The sequence below is a fragment of the Hylobates moloch genome, unplaced genomic scaffold (genome assembly GCF_009828535.3).
Source record: "Hylobates moloch isolate HMO894 unplaced genomic scaffold, HMol_V3 SCAFFOLD_12, whole genome shotgun sequence".
In the NCBI taxonomy this organism is placed as follows: Eukaryota; Metazoa; Chordata; class Mammalia; order Primates; family Hylobatidae; genus Hylobates; species Hylobates moloch.
The window spans coordinates 38,271,575-38,289,716 of NW_026652287.1; the positions used below are offsets into that span (position 1 = coordinate 38,271,575).

At 49.0% G+C, this 18,142-nt stretch overlaps 1 protein-coding gene across 6 annotated transcripts in view; it reads left to right on the forward strand.

Moving 5' to 3' along the window:
- The first annotated feature begins 4,613 nt into the window (after positions 1 to 4,613).
- The window catches only part of ZC3H4 (zinc finger CCCH-type containing 4), a 48,463-nt gene continuing 34,934 nt past the window's right edge, over positions 4,614 to 18,142 (forward strand). The window contains exons 1-2 of one of the 6 annotated variants that reach the window (XM_032169357.2): positions 4,614 to 4,855; positions 5,992 to 6,157. In XM_032169357.2, coding sequence (XP_032025248.1) covers positions 4,750 to 4,855; positions 5,992 to 6,157 — 272 coding nt within the window. In that variant the 5' untranslated portion in view covers positions 4,614 to 4,749. Of the gene's footprint in view, positions 4,856 to 5,485; positions 5,868 to 5,991; positions 6,158 to 6,297; positions 6,431 to 7,617; positions 7,680 to 7,908; positions 7,937 to 11,479; positions 11,574 to 18,142 lie in introns of those variants that run through there. The other 5 variants (XM_032169358.2, XM_032169360.2, XM_032169359.2 and 2 more) reach the window with 5 other exon arrangements.

The window sequence follows — 18,142 nt, forward strand, 5'->3', positions numbered from 1 at the left end:
TGGTAGACAATGTTCCACAATGTTCCATTACGACACTGAAGAAGTACAGGGACTTCCTGCTTGGTGGGATTTTCGTTTGCCCCATTACTTAAAAGCAGATGACCATCTAGAATTGTAGAATGGCCCCATTGAAACTTCAGAGATGGGGCCCCTTCAGGACCGTACCTTGAAAAGACAATGGCTGTCTTCTTAGATGTGGTCTGTGTTCTCAATCAGTGATTTTGTCCAAAACCCAGAATACATGAGGTCCAAAAATCAAGGTGTAAAGGAAGGACTGGCACCATCCACAATCAAACATAGCGAGCTACTTTGGTGTCCTTCCTTTCCATTCTTCCTACAAACCTGCAGTATTAGTTCTTGATGTGTTAAAGAAAACTTTTTTGGACAACATAGCTATGAGCATGAGTGAACATTTTATTACAATCTTACATGCAAGGAAACAAGGTCTCTTGTTGATCAATTAAGATTCACTCTAACAGAGGCATTTTATAGAAGAGAATCATTATCTAACCATTAGATCCGAGACTGGATCCAGAAAGACGATAGTCAGGGTAAAGGTAACACAATTCTTGGCTGGCAGTCAGCCGACTGTCAACTGTGGTACCAGGTGGGATGGTGGGGGGAGCACTAGCCTCTCAAGACAAGTTTCATCCACTGATAATTTATTTAAAGCATTGTGTCAGGAATTTTCTTTTTTGAGATGGAGTCTTGCTCTGTCACCCAGGCTCTAGTGTAGTGGCGCAACCTCGGCTCACTGCAACCTCTGTCTCTTGGGTTCAAGCGATTCTCCTGCCTCAGCCTCCTGAGTAGCTGAGACTACAGGCAACTGCCACCACACCCGGTTAATTTTTTTTTTGTATTTTTAGTAGAGACAGGGTTTCACCACGTTGGCCAGGCTGGTCCTGACCTCGTTATCCACCTGCCTAGACTTCTCAAAGTGCTGGGATCTCAGGTGTGAGCCACTGCACCTGGCCTTTTTATTTTTATTTATTTATTTTTTTGAGACAAAGTCTCCGCCGGAGTACAGTGGCATGATTATAGCTCACTGTAGCTTCAACCTCCTTCAACCTCCTGGGCTCCAGTGATTCTCCTGCCTCAGCCTCCCAAGTAGCTGGGGCCACAGGCACATAGCATCATGCCTGGATAATGTTTTGTTTTGACCTTTTTTTTTTTTTTTGAGACAGTCTCGCTCTGTCGCCCAGGCTGGAGTGCAGTGGCACTATCTTGGCTCACTGCAAGCTCTGCCTCCCGGGTTCATGCCATTCTCCTGCCTCAGCTCCCTAGTAGTTGGAACTACAGGCGCCCGCCCCATGCCCAGCTAATTTTTTGTATTTTTAGTAGAGACGGGGTTTCACTGTGTTAGCCAGGATGGTCTCGATCTCCTGACCTTGTGATCCGCCCGCCTTGGCCTCCCAAAGTGCTGGGATTACAGGCGTGAGCCACCGTGCCCGGCCATGTTTTGACTTTTTTTTTTTTTTTTGAGACGGAGTCTTGCTCTGTTGCCCAGGCTGGAGTGCAGTGGCGCGATCTCGGCTCACTGCAAGCTCCGCCTCCCGGGTTCACGCCATTCTCCTGCCTCAGCCTCTCCGAGTAGCTGGGACTACAGGCGCCCGCCACCACGCCCGGCTAATTTTTTGTATTTTTAGTAGAGACGGGGTTTCACCGTGTTAGCCAGGATGGTCTCGATCTCCTGACCTCGTGATCCGCCCGCCTCGGCCTCCCAAAGTGCTGGGATTACAGGCTTGAGCCACCGCGCCCGGCCCATGTTTTGACTTTTTGAGGAAACTGGAGTCTCACGATGTTGCCCAGGCTGGTCTTGAACCTCTGGGCTCAAGCAATCCTCCTGTGCTAGAATTACAGGCATGAGCCACTGTGCTGGCTGGAACATTTAATTTAATTAATTCATTTATTTTTGGAGACAAAGTCTTTCTGTCACCCAGGCTGGAGTGCATGATTTTAGCTCACTGCAACCTCTGCCTCCTGGATTCAAGTAATTCTCCCCTCAGCTTCCCGAGTAGCTGGGGATTACAGGTGCCGGCCACCACACTTGGCTAATTTTTTTTTTGAAATGGTGTCTTGCTCTGTCATCCAGGCTGGAGTGCAGTGGTGTGATCTCAGCTCACTACAACCTCTGCCTCCTGGGTTCAAGCAATTCTTCTGCCTCAACCTCCTGAGTAGCTGAGATTACAGGCGCCTGCCAACACGCCTGGCTAATTTTTGTATTTTTAGTAGAGACGTGGTTCACCATGTTGGCCAGGCTGGTCTCGAACTCCTGACCTCATGATCCACCCACCTAGGCCTCCCAAAGTGCTGGGATTTACAGGGGTGAGCCGCCGTGCCCGGCCGGCTAGTGTTTTTGTATTTTCAGTAGAGACCAGGTATCACCCTGTTGGCCAGGCTGGTGTCAAACGCCCAACCTCAGGTGATCCGCCCGCCTCAGCCTCCTAAAGTGCTGAAATTACAGGCGTAAGCCACAGTGCCGGCCTATTTATTTACTTTATTATTATTATTATTATTATTATTATTATTATTATTATTATTTTTTTTTTTTTTTGAGATGGAGTCTCGCTCTGTCGCCCAGACTGGAGTGCAGTGGTGCGATCTCTGCTCACTGCAAGCTCCGCCTCCCAGGTTCACGCCATTCTCCTGCCTCAGCCTCTCAAGTAGCTGGGACTACAGGCAGCCGCCACCAACCCCGGCTAATTTTTTGTATTTTTAGTAGAGATGAGGTTTCACCGTGTTAGCCAGGATGGTCTCGATCTCCTGACCTCATGATCTGCCCACCTCGGCCTCCCAAAGTACTGAGATTACACGTGTGAGCCTACTTTATTATTTTTTTTGAGACGGAGTTTCGCTCTTGTCGCCCAGGCTGAAGTGCAATAGTGCGATCTCGGCTCACCGCAACCTCCACCTCCCAGGTTCAAGGGATTTTCCTGCCTCAGCCTTCCAAGTAGCTGGGATTACAGGCGTTGGCCACCACGCCTGGCTAATTTTGTATTTTTTAGTAGAAACAGGGTTTGGTCAGGCTGGTGTTGAACTCCCGAACCCAGGTGATCCACCCACCTCGGCCTCCCAAAGTGCTCGGATTACAGGCGTGAGCCACCGTGCCTGGCTCTATTTTTTTTTTTTAATTGATACGGAGTCTCACTCTGTCACCCAGGTTGGAGTGCAGTGGTGCCACCTTGGCTCACTGCAACCTCCAACCCCTAGGTTCAAGCGATTCTCCTGCCTCAGTCTCCCAAGTAGCTGGGATTATAGGTGCGCCACACCATGCCTGGCTAATTTTTTGTATTTTTAGTAGAGACGGGGTTTCGTCACGTTGGCCAGGCTGATCTCAAACTCCTGACCTCAAGTGATCCGCCAATCTCAGCCTCCCAAAGTGTTGGGATTATGGGTGTGTGCCACCACGCCCTGCTGCCAGCTGAAACATTTAAAGAACAGTTAAATAACAGCGATGGCTCACGCCTGTAATCCCAGCACTTTGGGAGGCCGAGGCGGACGGATCACGAGGTCAGGAGATCGAGACCATCCTGGCTAACGCGGTGAAACGCTGCCTCTACTAAAAATACAAAAAGTCAGCTGGGCGTGGTGGCGGGCGCCTGTAGTCCCAGCTACTCAAGAGGCTGAGGCAGGAGAATGGCGTGAACCCGGGAGGCGGAGCTTGCAGTGAGGTCAGATCCGCGCCACTGCACTCCAGCCTGGGCGACAGAGCGAGACTCCGCCTCAAAAAAAAAAAAAAAAAATAGTAGGATCAATATACCAGGAAGTCACATGGTGCCTCTGTCTCCAGATTTATCCCTGTTGACACGGTTTTTCTCTCTTCCTGGAATCTAAGTGGTCTTTGCTTTGTCAGGGCCTGATATAAGGTATTTCTTTTCTTTTTTTTTTTGAGACAAGAGTCTCACTCTGTTGCCCAGGCTGGAGTGCAGTGGCATAATCTCGGCTCACTGCAGCCTCGCGACCTCCCGGGCTCAGACGATTCTCCATTTTCAACATTCCAAGTAGCTGGGGACTACAGGTGTGAGCCTCATGTCCTGCTAATTTTTGTATTTTTAGTAGAGAAGCGGTTTTACCATGTTCGTCAGGCTGGTCTCCAACCCGAGCTCAAGCGATCCGCCCGCCCCGGCATCCCAAAGTGCTAGGATTACAGGCGTGAGCAACATCGCCCCGCCTGAAATAAGGTATTTCTTCTGCCTGGAACCATCTCTTCTTTTTCATGTACCAGCCTAAAAGAACAATTTCAAGACTCTCCTCTAACACTCCACCCACCCCCTTTATTCTTTAACTCTGTTTATCTCCCTTGCGGCATTATCGGTTAAGTTCCATGAAGACAGAAACTGTTCCCATAGTCCATCACAGGGACTGGCACTGTAGAAGGAGCTAACAAAAGCATTTAAGGAAGATCCCTGGATTCGAGGTTACAGTGAGGTATGACCGTGTCACAGCACTGCAGTCTGGGCGACAGAGCAAGACTGTCTCTTAAAAAAAAAAAAAAATCTTGCCGTGCTCTTTAGAAATAATCCCATGACCTTGAACCGATTACTTAAAACACCGAACTTCAGTCTGCAAATGGGAATAGCAGCAGCTTATCTTAGGACAGTTATGAGGGTCAAAAGATTTGGTTTGTACACAGTCTACGACACCGGCCAGTGTTTCTAGCTCTGCTATTTGAAAGCCATCCATGGGTCCTATACCCCAGGTCCTTAAACTCCCCTGAGGGACTACCAAGCCCCGCCCCTCTCGCATCCAATGATGACGTCATCGACTGAGTTGTCGAGTGACGTCACCTCCGGGCTGGCTGGGCTTCATCGCTTCTCCGGAAACCTCCGACTCGGCACCTGGTCTCCAGCTTTCGGTTATTTTTTTTTTTTTTTCCCCCTCTCCGTAGCCTGGATTCCTTCCCTCCCATTCTCCCACCTAAAACTATTGGCTCTTCCCGCCTTCCTTCAAGCTAGCAATTTTCGGTTTTTCCCTCTTGCTCTCCGGCGAATTCCTTTAAGTCGTTTATTCTCTTAATTAATCGCCCCTTCAGCCCCGCCCGTTCAGCTCATTCTCTTAATCGCATTACCCTGGCTGCTTTTCTTTCGGCTGTTTCCACCTCCTGCCACCCACCCGGACACCGCCTTCGGCTCTTTCCGGACCGTCTCAGTTTCTCCTCCTTCCCCGGTCCCGATCGGCTTAGGCTATTTATGGCTCCCCTAGGTTTCTCATGCTCTCTCTAGCCCCACCCATATCACCACCTTCGGCTCTTTCTGGCTCTACCCCGTCGCCTCCTGTCTCCTGCTCATCTTTCGGCTATTTCCGCCTCCCCTCGGCCTCGCCCTTTGCCTTCGGCTCTTTCCGCCGGCCTTCGGGCAAGCGGTCTCTGCCCCTCTCCTGCACGTGACACGGCCTTCGCCTCCGCCTCTCAGTTCCCCCTCCCACCTCACCCTTCCTCCCGCCTCAGCCTCTAGGCTGGTCCGGGCCGAGCCGCCATTTTGTGTTAATTCCTGATTGCGGCGGGGGCCGGGCAGCCGGGGCACCCAGGGCGGGCAGACTAGGGAGACAGTCGGCCCGTCTCCGCGGCCCGTTCCCTCTCTCCCTCAAATCCTTTTTTTCTTTTTAACCCCCCCACCTCCCTCGCTCGCTCTCCTCTTCTCTCCTTACCCTTCGCTTGCTCCATCGCGCGCGGCCCGCGCTAATTACACCCAACCACCCACTAGTGTCCGTGTCTCCCGCCCGCGGGGGTGCGTGGGGGGGGGCCCTCGCCCCTATGAGGGCCCCGCGCCAGTGAGCGAGTGACCGCAAGGGTGGGCTGTGGAGAAAGCAGGCGGCGAGCGGCCCTCCGAGGCCTAGGCCGTGCGGCCTACGCGGAGGTCAGCCCAGAGGTGATTCCGAAACCGAAAAAATATATACCCCATTCCCATCAGGAGCCCTCCGAGCTTAAGTGTGCCCCTCCCGCCACGCCCAAGCAGTCCTTTTTCGTGCATTAACATCCCCTCCCCCCCAAAGGAACTATGGAGGCCGCGCCCGGGACCCCCCCGCCGCCGCCATCAGAGTCGCCGCTGCCGCCATCGCCGCCGCCGCCATCAACGCCTTCGCCTCCTCCGTGTTCCCCCGACGCCCGCCCGGCCACCCCGCACCTCCTCCACCACCGCCTCCCGCTCCCTGACGACAGGTCAGGCCCCCGGTTGGGCCGGGGCTGCGTCCCCGGGGGGAGGAAGAGGAGGAGGAGGAGGAAGGGGGGCGGCCGCCATGTTGGGCCGGGCCGCGGAGGAGGAGGAGGAGGAGGAGGAAGGGCGGGGTCGGTGGGTGTCTCTCGATCGCTTGCTCGCTCGCTCTTTCTCGCTTGCTTTCTCTCCCGGCCTCATGCGTTTCCCCCCCCTCGCGGCGCTCGCCCGCTCTCCCTCGCTCTCGCTCTGTCTTTTTTGGGCGCCATGCTGAGGGGAAGGTGAGGAGGCACCCCTCGGACCCCCCGCGCCCGCCGCCCGTCCTGGGGAGGAGGCGCCGGGGGGGGGTGCTGCGGAGGCCCACGGGGGTCCTGGCTGCCCCTGCGCCCGGAGCTGGTAGCTACGGGCCCGCTTGCCCGTCGCCTGGCTTCGGGGAAGGGGATGGGGGAGGGGCTCCGGACCCTTTTTGGGGGGATCTCGAGCAACAGCCCCGCTCTTAGGGGTTTGGGGTTGGGGGTCTCCCAGCCCCCGGCAGTATCCTTTCTCCTGGGGGAGGCACACCCTGCCCTACTTGGATGATAGGTACCTTAGGTTAGGAGGCAGAAAGTGGGGGTTCAGTCAGGTCTTTTCACCATCCTTGTAATTGGGGGTCATTTGGGTGGGTGCTCTATAGCACTTGTATTTTTTGGCGGGAGGTGTTTTTTAGCTATCCCCTAGAAGGCCGAATTGGGGAGGGGGGGAGATGCATCTCCAGCCCTTTTGATGAAAACCCCTGCCTATTTTTTTAGAGAAGACTCTTCTCCGTGTTTTTGCTAAAGGGCAGGGGTCCTTTCGCTTTTCGTAGGTAGGTGACGTGAGGGAGGATTCTCAACCTTGTTTTGGGGGGGTAAGGTTTGGTTTCCCTGCCTTGTAGGGAGAGGAAGTTGGTCCCGCGCTTTCTTCTGGGGTTCCCCCCTCTGTCGGCGTAAAATGGGGCACCGTCTCTTCCGGGAGAGAAAAGGAGATTTCCTTGTGCTTTGGCAGGGCGTTAAAGGAAGCGTCCCCTTCCCTTTATTAAGTGCGAAACGCGGGCCCCCCACGCCCTTCTCTGGCTGACGGGTGATAATGGGGTCAGCCCGGCGCGTTTCAGGGCGAGGTTGAGGCCCCGTTTCCTTCCCCTGCTCAAGCAGAAGGTGTTGGGGTGCAGGGTTCGCCCACTGTTTCCTGGTAGGGCGGGCGAAGAGGCGGCTGGAGAGTAGGTTTGGACACGGACGGTGGGTTTCAGCCGGCAGGAAAGCGAGTCTTGGAGGGAGTGCGGGTGGAGAGGGGAAGAGAACGCTCTGGACAGATGGTTACTCCGTCGCAGTCCTGGCTGGGGAGCCGCTGAGGACCCTCCTTTAGCCGGGGGTCTCAGCCAGGGCTTCCCCTGCCAGGCTCTACGACCCCTTCTCCCCACTCCCACCTCCCTTTTCCCCTTTCTCCTTCACAGACCATACTTTGCCTTTTAAAAGAAATGCCACCCACATTCAGAGACACAAGTGCAGCAGTTTGGTGAGCTTTTACAACATTTTTGTTTCTGTTTTGTTCTAATTAAATGTATCGTTCTGGGAATCGCAGCCCATCGCAGCCCGACTCCAGTTCAAGGAAATAAACAGATTAGCAAAGGTCTGTTCGCTAAGCCCTCGTTGGGCTTCCGGGCCCCCTCTCTGGGGGCAGGTGCATTACTCAAAGATGCTTACATGCTTTATTCGACCTCTAAGGAGTTCTCTTATGTCAGAAGTGTTATGTCTTAACAATGGGTTGGGATGGTAAGTAGCCTCTTTTATTGAGTAATTCAATGATCTCCCTCTTTTTCTCCCTTTCCTGCCTGCCTTCCTCCTCGCCTTTAGACCAAAGTGATGCTTGAGAGTGAATTGATATGTTCGAATCAGGATTCTAACCCTGTTGAGCCCTTTTAGACTTGCACATCCTTTCAATGTTTAATTTTTAAAATTTGACGTACACAGTTTTCTCAGGAAAAAAAAAGTGTGTTACTGTAACATGACAAAAATCGATGTAAAAGGCCCGTATGTTTTCAGACCCTTGGCATCCCTCTTTCCATTTCAATCCATTGCTTTGTCTCCAGCCTTCATCTTTGAAGAAAGTGGATACTTCAAGTCCATTTGTAGGAGACAAGCTTACTGAATTTGATTTATGATACAAGTATTCAAGTTAATGGTTCCCCTCCCCCCCGCTCCCCAAAAAAGATTGGTTCAAGTAGCTCCAATTTTCTCATTTTACTCCAATGTCTCTTGTGGTGATGGACGTTAAAATTGAGCAAGTCATTTGTAAAGTACTGTCGAAGCACAAAATCTGTAAACTGTGTCAAGCCCCCGTCTCTGCCCGTCTCCACTGCTCCTTTGTTCGAAAGCACATGTCTGACTGTGAAAAGTTGATGCAAACGTGTTACACGCCCAGTCATGTTGGAGGGAACACCTCCTCCAGCCCCCAGTCCCCCCAGCCTACACGTAACAAGGAAAAAACAGCAACAGAAATGACTTGCAGAACCAAACACCGTACTTCTGATGTGTTTTACAAGCATAAGTTCCGTTAAAAGACAAAACACGTTGAAGTTGCATTTTCCCTGTTTCCCACTTTTGATCCCTGACATACTTAGAGAACCGTGGCCCTCTCCAAAAGAACCGTTTCCTTTTTTTCCTTCTTACAAGGAAAAAAGGTCACGCACATGTAGATGAGGAAACTGCAATTCAGTAGGCCACTTGTTTTCTTCCTCTTAATATGTTCACAACTGCCGTGGAGTGGTGATCCTAGGTATGTAAAATCAGTTATGGGAGGAAGAAATCTCCAAACTATGATATCTACAAAAAATGTCTGAAGCACGAACCGAACAAACACATTATCCAGGGCACTGGGTCAGCCCAAAATGAATTGCACTTATTTGAAGTTTCCCATCCTTTGTAAAATTCTTTCTCCAGGAGCTGAGAACAGAAACTGGATGACCGATGACCCAAGTTCCAAAGGCTACTAAGTTGCTTATTTAAATTGACTTTTAAAAAGAAACGTTAAGGAAATGAGATTTCTTTTGTAAGTGAAATGTTTTAGCAATGTTCAGTGAATTTGAAACTATTTCCCCAAGCATTTAAAAAGCTCACAGGCATGTCAACACAAGGGTTTATTGTTTTCCGTTCTCAAAGAAATCTCATCCATTAAGACCTAGAAGCCCCAGTAATTAAGTCAAAAACTGTATTTTGGTAATCTTTGTTTTTGAAATGTCACAGTACTGCCTTTTTTCCCCCCAGACTGATGTACCAGTATTAGTTAAAAATCAAATTAATGGATGTTGCAAAAAAAAAAGAAAAGGGTGTCACTCAGAATCCCTGATTTAATAACAAATTTTATTATACACTTACAACCTTTTACATTTTTATTTTCTCTGGGTGAGAGATTTAACTTGAAAGCAAATCGAAGTCTCCTAGTAGAAAAAAAGTCCGTTGTGACCATGGAAATATGGATGTTCTGGTCATAAAATCCCTTTATTTTTTTAATTCTCCTCAAATTTGCTCTTTAAAAGAAAAAAAATGCTATTCCCCAAAAGGACTAATTCATGGCCTGTCCTCTCCCCCAGGTACAATTTTGCTCTGCTCTGAAGGTTTGAATTTTTGATTTCTTTATAAGCCATAGTTTTCTCTTAAGTAGAGCCAGCTATTTTAGTAAGCCACTACTGTGGTTTTTCCACAGTCAGGAAGGCTGATCCCAAGGGAAAATTGTTTTGTACCTGTGGACCTGGCTGTTTAACTGCCTGGCAAGTTAAAGATGAACGGTTTTGACTCTTGCGTTTCCATACAGTTGAATGTAGAGCAATTTCATATTGGGCCTGGTTAGTAATTCATTTAATGGTACCTCCACCTCTGCTCCTTGCTCTTAGATCTTTTACCTTCTTCCCTGATGGGAGAGAAATGGCTGTCTGAGGGTCGTTCACTTCCTTTTTTTACGTTTTTGTGGCTCTCGGGCTTCTAGAAACATCTCTCCATAGAGGTCAGATCCAGTTACAGTAAATACCTCTGGTGAAAATTGCTAATGAAACTATTTCCAAGTCTCTGTGGATAGCTATCAAGTCAAACTAGATTCTAGAGAACCTAATTTTGGTCCCCACGAACAGTAATTCTAGTGCCAGAGCAACTGGGTCCGATTCACGCCGAGAGTTGACAGAGCGAATAGCAAGCAAAGTAGCTGAATTGAGCAAGGCGCTTAACCTGTGCCTTGACAGCACAGCTAAGAAAAAAGGATGACTCCTGAGATTTCTGGCAATTGGTATTTATTCAGCAGATCAGGGACTGTAGAAGCAGCTTCATTGGTGGAGGGACTCCTCTCCGAATACATGGTTTGAAGCCAGTTTCATAATTAAAACCTAATAGGATGGAAAAGCTGCCGGTTTGTCTGGGTGGCATGTCAAGTTCATGGGCATAAGTTAAAGTAAAAATGAGATTGTTTCAGGGGAGCCAAACTTCATGGGTTTGACTCCCAATTTCTTGGCCTAGTCTTTGCTGCAGGACGCTTTTGCTTTTAGGAGTTAATGCAGGTGCAGTTTTGAAGACATTGTGTACAGTTTCATTGGTGATGTAATGAGGTGAGATAGGCAGTTTATTTTAAATAGATTGCTGGCACATCACCCATTGGGGTGACTCTTAGTAGTTGTTGAAAAAATGAAGATAGGGCCTCTTGGTTGGTGCTAGATTTAGTTGTGTCCTGTTACTTTTTTTTTTTTTTTCTTAACAGAATGCAGGATTATTTGCTGAGAGCATAGTTTGCTGCTTCTGGCCAAACTGGTCTGCATAAAGGATCTTTCTCATGTATTTTTTTTTTTTTTTTTTTTTTTTTGCCATTTCGCATCTGTGTGAATAGGTGACTCAGTGCCCTGTTTGTCAGGCAAGTGGTGACATCTTTTTCAGTGTCGGAGGTGGCAACAGGACGTGGAGGAAGACTGTGGACTTTGGAGCCAGATAAAACTGTTCAGGCCTGGCTCCTCCCCGGCAGTGTGCAGTAGGCATCAAGGATAAAATGCCCACTTCTCAGGGTCGTTGTGGTCAAATGAGTGCATTTGGGAACACCCACACAATGCCAGCATTCAGTGAATCTTCCTGCTTTCCCTACTAGAGAAAAATTTGAAACAGAACTTTTACAGTCGGTGTGTAAACAGAAGTAAGAATAACATCTATTTTTGAAGGAAGTGCATTTATCTTTCATCTCTTAGGGTTCTGGTCAGCTTATTTAATCGCAGGGAGCCAATTGGGGTTGACACTAAACGGAAGCCATCTTAAGACATTTCTTGCTTTCTCAATGTCTTTTTATAGATGCTCAAATGGTCATACTGTCTGGAGCTTATGCTGACTGTACCTCCTGTGTTCATCTTTTGCAATGGGAGTCCGAGTCAGTGCTGCAGTCTCGGTAGGGCTTCTGAGAACTGGGAAGCCAGGGATCTAAAATCTCACACCACTGCAAACTAGTCAGTTTCCCCACGCAGGTCCTTTTTCTCTCTCCAGAGAGGAATGAGCAAGGTCTCATCCAGCTCCAGGATTCTTCACTCCTTTGGGATCTGGCTGAGTCAGATAAGGTTTTGTTCGTTCAGTAACTAAGCTCCTCCCCGGCTTTTCTTGGAGCCCAAGAGTTTTCTGAGTGTGCAAAGAATCCTTCTATCATGAAGACTTTATTTAGAGTCCGGCTAGGGTTGTTACTGCCTTTACCAGGCTTCGTATTCCCTTCCCCTGTGTCTGGCCTACCTTCTACAGTTTCTGGCCACGATAAAGGGTTGCTGCTGCTGCTGCAGCTCACTAATACGCACTTGCAAAGCAGATGCCTTAACAATTAATTTGAAGGTTAGGCTCAGTGGCTAGATCACAGGCAGGCCCATCAGGTTCCCAGTCATGCCTGTCAGTCATCCCAGAAAGGATAGAGTGAACTCCAGAGCCAAAAGCTTTGTTTTTTCTCTTATTGAGACAGAGTTTTGCTCTGTCACCCAGGCTGGAATGCAGTGGCACCTCATAGTATTAATAGCTCACTGCAGCCTCCAACTCTTGGCTTCAATGATACTTCCACCTCAGCCTCCCAAAGTGCTGGGATTACAGGTATAAGCCACCATGTCTGCCTGGGTGCTGCCGTGTTCTCTCCACACGGGATTGGCCCTCTGCTGAGAGTGATGGATGGTGGACAGCTATGGTTGGGGGAGTCAGGCAAACTGGATGTGATTCTTGATTTCATCTCCTAAGTCAGTGTCTTTGTCTTTCCAAAGGGGCAACAGTGCCATTTGTGCAGAATTGACCTGAAGGTCAAAGATTACCTGCCAGTGCCCTTCTGAGTGCTTCTCATGCATTAGCTTATTTAACCTTTACCTCTGCTCTTTGAGGAGAAACCGAAATGGAGAGGCGAAGTCACTTGTCCCAGGTCACAAAGCAAGTGTGTGCTGCAGGCAGAGTTAGAACCGGGGTGGCTGGTACTCAGACCCCATCTGTATACATACCGTTACACTGTGGTGGATCTGGTATGGTATTTTTCAGACTGCGGGGTATAGTCACTAGTGGGATATGAAGTCCAATTATTGACTTTTTTCTTTTGCATTGGAAAATCAAGGAAATGGAAGAGGAGAAAAAAAGCAGAATGCATTTAAATGTGGCTTCTGGAAACTTTGGGAGAAATGCAAAGAAGCAGATATGGGTCAATGTCAAAAAGTGTGAAAGCCGTTGCTTCCAGGCTAGGGGTGGGCAAACTATGATTCTCGGGCCAAAGCCAGCCCACCCAGCCTGTTTTTGTAGGTAAAGTTTTTTTTTGTTTGTTTACGTTGTTTTGAGACAGAGTCTTGCTCTGTCACCCAGGCTGGAGTGCGGTGGCATGATCTTGGCTCACTGCAACCTCTGCCTCCTGGTTCAAGGGATTCTCCTGCTTCAGCCTCCTGAGTAGCTGGGATTACAGGCGCACACCACCATGCTCAGCTAATTTTTGTGTTTTTAGTAGAGATGGGGTTTCACCATGTTGGCCAGGCTGATCTTGAACTCGTGACCTCAAGTGATCCACCCTCCTTGGCCTCCCAAAGTGCTAGGATTACAGGTATGAGCCACCGCGCCTGGCCAGTAGGTAAAGTTTATTGGCACACAGCCATACTCATTCGTTTATATCATCAGTGGCTGCTTCTATGCTACAACAGCAGGGCTGAGTAGAAAGTTGCTGCCCACCATGTGATGTGGTATGCACTGTCTGGTATGCCTGCACAGCAGTCATTGTCATTTTTTTTTGTGGTGGGAAGGAATGAGGAGGGAATATAGATATTCCATTTAAAGTTTGCCCTCGAGAGGGTGGGGGTGTTAACTGTTTCCTCAGTCCACTGCGGCTCCATCCTCCCTGCGTTCCACTCCTTTCAGTGAATGTACAGGCCCAAGCCTAGGCTTTTTTTTTTTTTTTTTTTTTTTGAGATGGAGTCTCGCTCTGTCGCCCAGGCTGGAGTGCAGTGGCGCAATCTCGGCTCACTGCAAGCTCCGCCTCCCGGGTTCACGCCATTCTCCTGCCTCAGCCTCTCCGAGTAGCTGGGACTACAGGCGCCCGCCACCGCGCCCGGCTAATTTTTTTGTATTTTTAGTAGAGACGGGGTTTCACCGTGGTCTTGATCTCCTGACCTCGTGATCCACCCGCCTCGGCCTCCCAAAGTGCTGGGATTACAAGCGTGAGCCACCGCGCCCGGCCAAGCCTAGGCTTTTAAACCCTCTTAAATGGAAGGGATTTTCATTCATTAGAAGTAACTGGAGACTTCTTGAGGTCCCGTGTGGAAGTGGATCATGGCCGTCACATCCCTGCTATGGCCTAACCGAGGGAGCTGGGCCCAGACGCTAGTGTCACTTGGCCAAAAGTCTTTTGCAGGTGGCTTGGATTATTGCCCTCCTCATTTTCCTAACAGACACCAGGGCTTAGGTTTCCTTGGGATTCCAGGCAGGCCCTGCCACTCCACGGGGCACGAGAGCAGTCACAGTAACTGAAGCCTGTGGGCCACACAGGTGGGCTGCATCCGAGGCAGGGCCTGTCTCCTCTCTGTTCAGTCTGTGCATCCATGACTTTCAAGCTTATTTGGAAACCCTTGATAAACACTTGAATGAGTTTGTGTCAAAGTTTTAAGTGATATAGGTTGATGAAAACTTTTCTTGGAAATTAGTTACTGTTTCTATTGATGAATTTTTTTTTTTTTTTTTTTTTTTTTCCGAGACGGAGTCTCACTCTGTTGCCCAGGCTGGAGTGCAGTGGCGCAATCTCGGCTCACTGCAAGCTCCGCCTCCCGGGTTCACCCCATTCTCCTGCCTCAGCCTCTCTGAATAGCTGGGACTACAGGTGCCCGCCACCACGCCCGGCTAATTTTTTGTATTTTTTTTTTTTTAGTAGAGACGGGGTTTCACCGTGTTAGCCAGGATGGTCTCGATCTCCTGACCTCGTGATCCGCCTGCCTCGGCCTCCCAAAGTGCTGGGATTACAAGCGTGAGCCACCGCGCCCAGCCAAATATGCCTCATCCTTTTCATGGATTCTTTTTTTTTTTTTTTTGAGAAGGAGTCTTGCTCTCTCACCCAGGCTGAAATATGCCTCATCCTTTTCATGGATTCTTTTTTTTTTTTTTTGAGAAGGAGTCTTGCTCTCTCACCCAGGCTGGAGTGCAGTGGCACGATCTCGGCTCGCTGCAAGCTCCGCCTCCCGGGTTCATGCCATTCTCCTGCCTCAGCCTCTCCGAGTAGCTGGGACTACAGGCGCCTGCCGCCACACCCGGCTAATTTTTTTGTATTTTTAGTAGAGACGAGGTTTCACCATGGTCTCGATCTCCTGACCTCATGATCCACCGACCTCGTGATCCACCCGTCTCGGCCTCCCAAAGTGCTGGGATTACAAGCGTGAGCCACCGCGCCCGGCCCATTGACCAAAAGGGTATGAGAGCTGAGACTGATACCCAATCTGTACCTGGCCCTGTGCTGGGCCCTTGGAAATGTGGGGTTACTGTGAACCTCATTCTTGTCTGCCCTTAACCCACAGGTGACTAGAAAATAACAAATAGGTTGTATAAAGATAATTGCAGTTCTTAAAAAATTATTATTATTATTATTATTATTTTAGACAGAGTCTTACTCTGTCACGCAGGCTAGAGTGCAATGGCATGATCTCAGCTCACTGCAACCTCCGCCTCCTGGGTTCAAGCGATTGTCCTGCCTCAGCCTCCTGAGTAGTTGGGATTACAGGTGTATGCTACCACACCCAGCTAATTTTTGTATTTTTAGTAGAGATGGGGTTTTACCACGTTGGCCAGGCTGGTCTTGAACTCCTGACCTCAGGTGATCCACCCGTCTCGGCCTCCCAAAGTGCTGGGATTACAGGCGTGAGCCACTGTGCCTGGCCAAGAAATTCTTTAGGTGGTATATGAACAAATCTCAAGAATCTCAGGCCCAGATCTCTTATTTATTTGTTTATTTTTATTTTTATTTTTTATTTTATTTTATTATTATTATTTTTTTGAGACGGAGTCTCGCTCTGTCACCCGGGCTGGAGTGCAGTGGCGCGATCTCAGCTCACTGCAAGCTCTGCCTCCCGGGTTCACGCCATTCTCCTGCCTCAGCCTCCCGAGTAGCTGGGACTACAGGCAGCCACCACCACGCCTGGCTTATTTTTTTTTTTTTTTTAGTAGAGATGGGGTTTCACCATGTTAGCCTGGATGGTCTCGATCTCCTGACCTCGTGATTCCCTCGCCTCGGCCTCCTAAAGTGCTGGGATTACAGGCATGAGCCACCGTGCCCGGCCAACGGGCTAATTTTTGTATTTTTAGTGGAGACGGGGTTTTACCATGTTGCCCAGGCTGGTCTCGAACTTCTGATTTCAAGTGATCTGCCTGCCTTGTCGTCCCAAAGTAATGAGATTACAGGCATGAGCCACTGCGCCCGGCCTGAAACCCTGTCTCTACAAAAAAATACAAAAATTAGCTGGGCATGGTGGCACATGCTTGTAGTCCCATCTACTTGGGAGGCTGAGGTGGGAAGATTGCTTGAGCCCAGGAGATCAAGGCTGCATTGAGCCATAATCACACCACTGCACTCCAGCCTGGGTGACAGAGCAAGACTCTGTGTAAAAATAAATAAAAAATTATAAAGAAGGAGAAGTCTTAGTTCATAAGTTAAATTATTAGACTTTCTCCTCTGGAGTGATAGAGATCGGTCGTCCGATGAAAACCATGATCTTTGCAGCTTTAAACCATCTGAAGCTTAATTGGCATGAGAAGGTGGTTAGAAAACTCTTCATTGCTGAGAAGCAAATTCCAGAGGTTCATCTGCGAGGAGTAACTTGGATCTGAGGGATAGATACCGTTGCTCAAGAATGCAAATTTTCAGAGCTCATGGGAGTGGAAGAATAGATACTCGGGCAAAAAAAATGGCATCTTTGTCTTCACAAGCTTCCTCTAGCAGGCTGGGTTTTTTCACGTTCAGCCTGTTTGAAGCTTTACAGAAATGTTCTGCCTAAGTGGTTTGCGTGCTTGGACAAACCCCAGAGTGGACACTGCACACTTGGGGGCGAAGGCATTCCTTTCATGTTAGGGGACTTTGGAATTTCACTCCCTGGGATTTGTATTGCTTTCTCTTTGTGTTGGGATGAGTCCTTTTTTTTTTTTTTTTTTTTGCCAGAATTCCTTCAGTCTTTCCATGAGCCCTTATTCTCTATCCAGATGTCTTTGGTTAGATTTTTGAAATGCTACCATTTCCTTCATTTGATATTGGAAGGACCATATCGGCCTTGTGTCTTTGTGTTTTGGTAGGTTTTATTCCTAAGCCTTTATTCTGGGCGAGGTTCCTGCTAAGTGCTTGCATTACATGGCCTCATGGGATTCTCCCATGACACCATCCTGGGGACTCCATGGTTGCCTGTGCTGCGCAGTTATGGAGACTGGGGTGCAGAGTGTTTAAGGAATTTGCCCAAAGTCTTGGTACCTCATTCAGGCATTTCTTGGAATACTGATTCATGAAGTCTGTTTTATGTATGTATATCTTATTTTTCCCTACTCAATTATACATTTCAGGGTGGGTGTTGTTTTGTCAGTTGACCTGTTTAGCAAATTACTCTTTTTGACATAATTTGTAGTTGTCAGATAATTTGTAGAGGTTAAGAGCTGGTCTTTGCATCCGAAAGTACTGGACTTAGTTTCTAGTTCTGCTTCTTCCTGCTGTGACCCCATGGGCAAATTCCTTCTTGTCTCTGAGCCTCTGTTTAGGCCTTGGTGAGGAGTGTGGAGGCCTGCAAGCCCAGATTCCAGTTCTCTGCTGGGAAATTATTAAATAACTGCTTGGGGACCTTGCAGCCTCTACTCACATTGCTGAGTTGTCCCACTTGGAAGTTCTTTTTTGTTTTCTTTTTTTTTTTTGAGATGGAGTCTCAATCTGTCACCCAGGCTGGAGTGCAATGGCACGGTCTCAGCTCACTGCAACCTCTACCTCATGGGTTCAAGCAATTCTCCTGCCTCAGTCTCCCAAGTAGCTGGGACTACAGGTGTGTGCCACCATGCCCGGCTAATTTTTTTTTTTTTTTTTTTTTTTGAGGCAGTCTTGCTCTGTTGCCCAGGCTGGAGTGCAGTGGTGCGATCTCCGCTCATTGCAACCTCTGCCTCCCCGGGTTCAAGTGATTCTCCTGCCTCAGCCTCCTGAGTAGCTGGGATTACAGTCGTGCGCCACCATGCCCAGCTAATTTTTGTATTTTTAGTAGAGATGGGGTTTCTCCATGTTGGTCAGGCTGGTCTCGAACTCCTGACCTAGTGATCTGCCCGCCTCAGCCTCCCAAAGTGCTGGGATTACAGGCATGAGCCACCGTGCCTGGCCAGAACTTTTTTGTTTCTTAACTTATTATGGAAAAAATTTTTTTTTAGTTATTTATAGAGGCTGGGTGCAATGGCTCATGCCTCTAATCCCAGAACTTTGGGAGGCCAAGGCAGGCTTTAGTCCAAGAGTTCAAGACCAGCCTG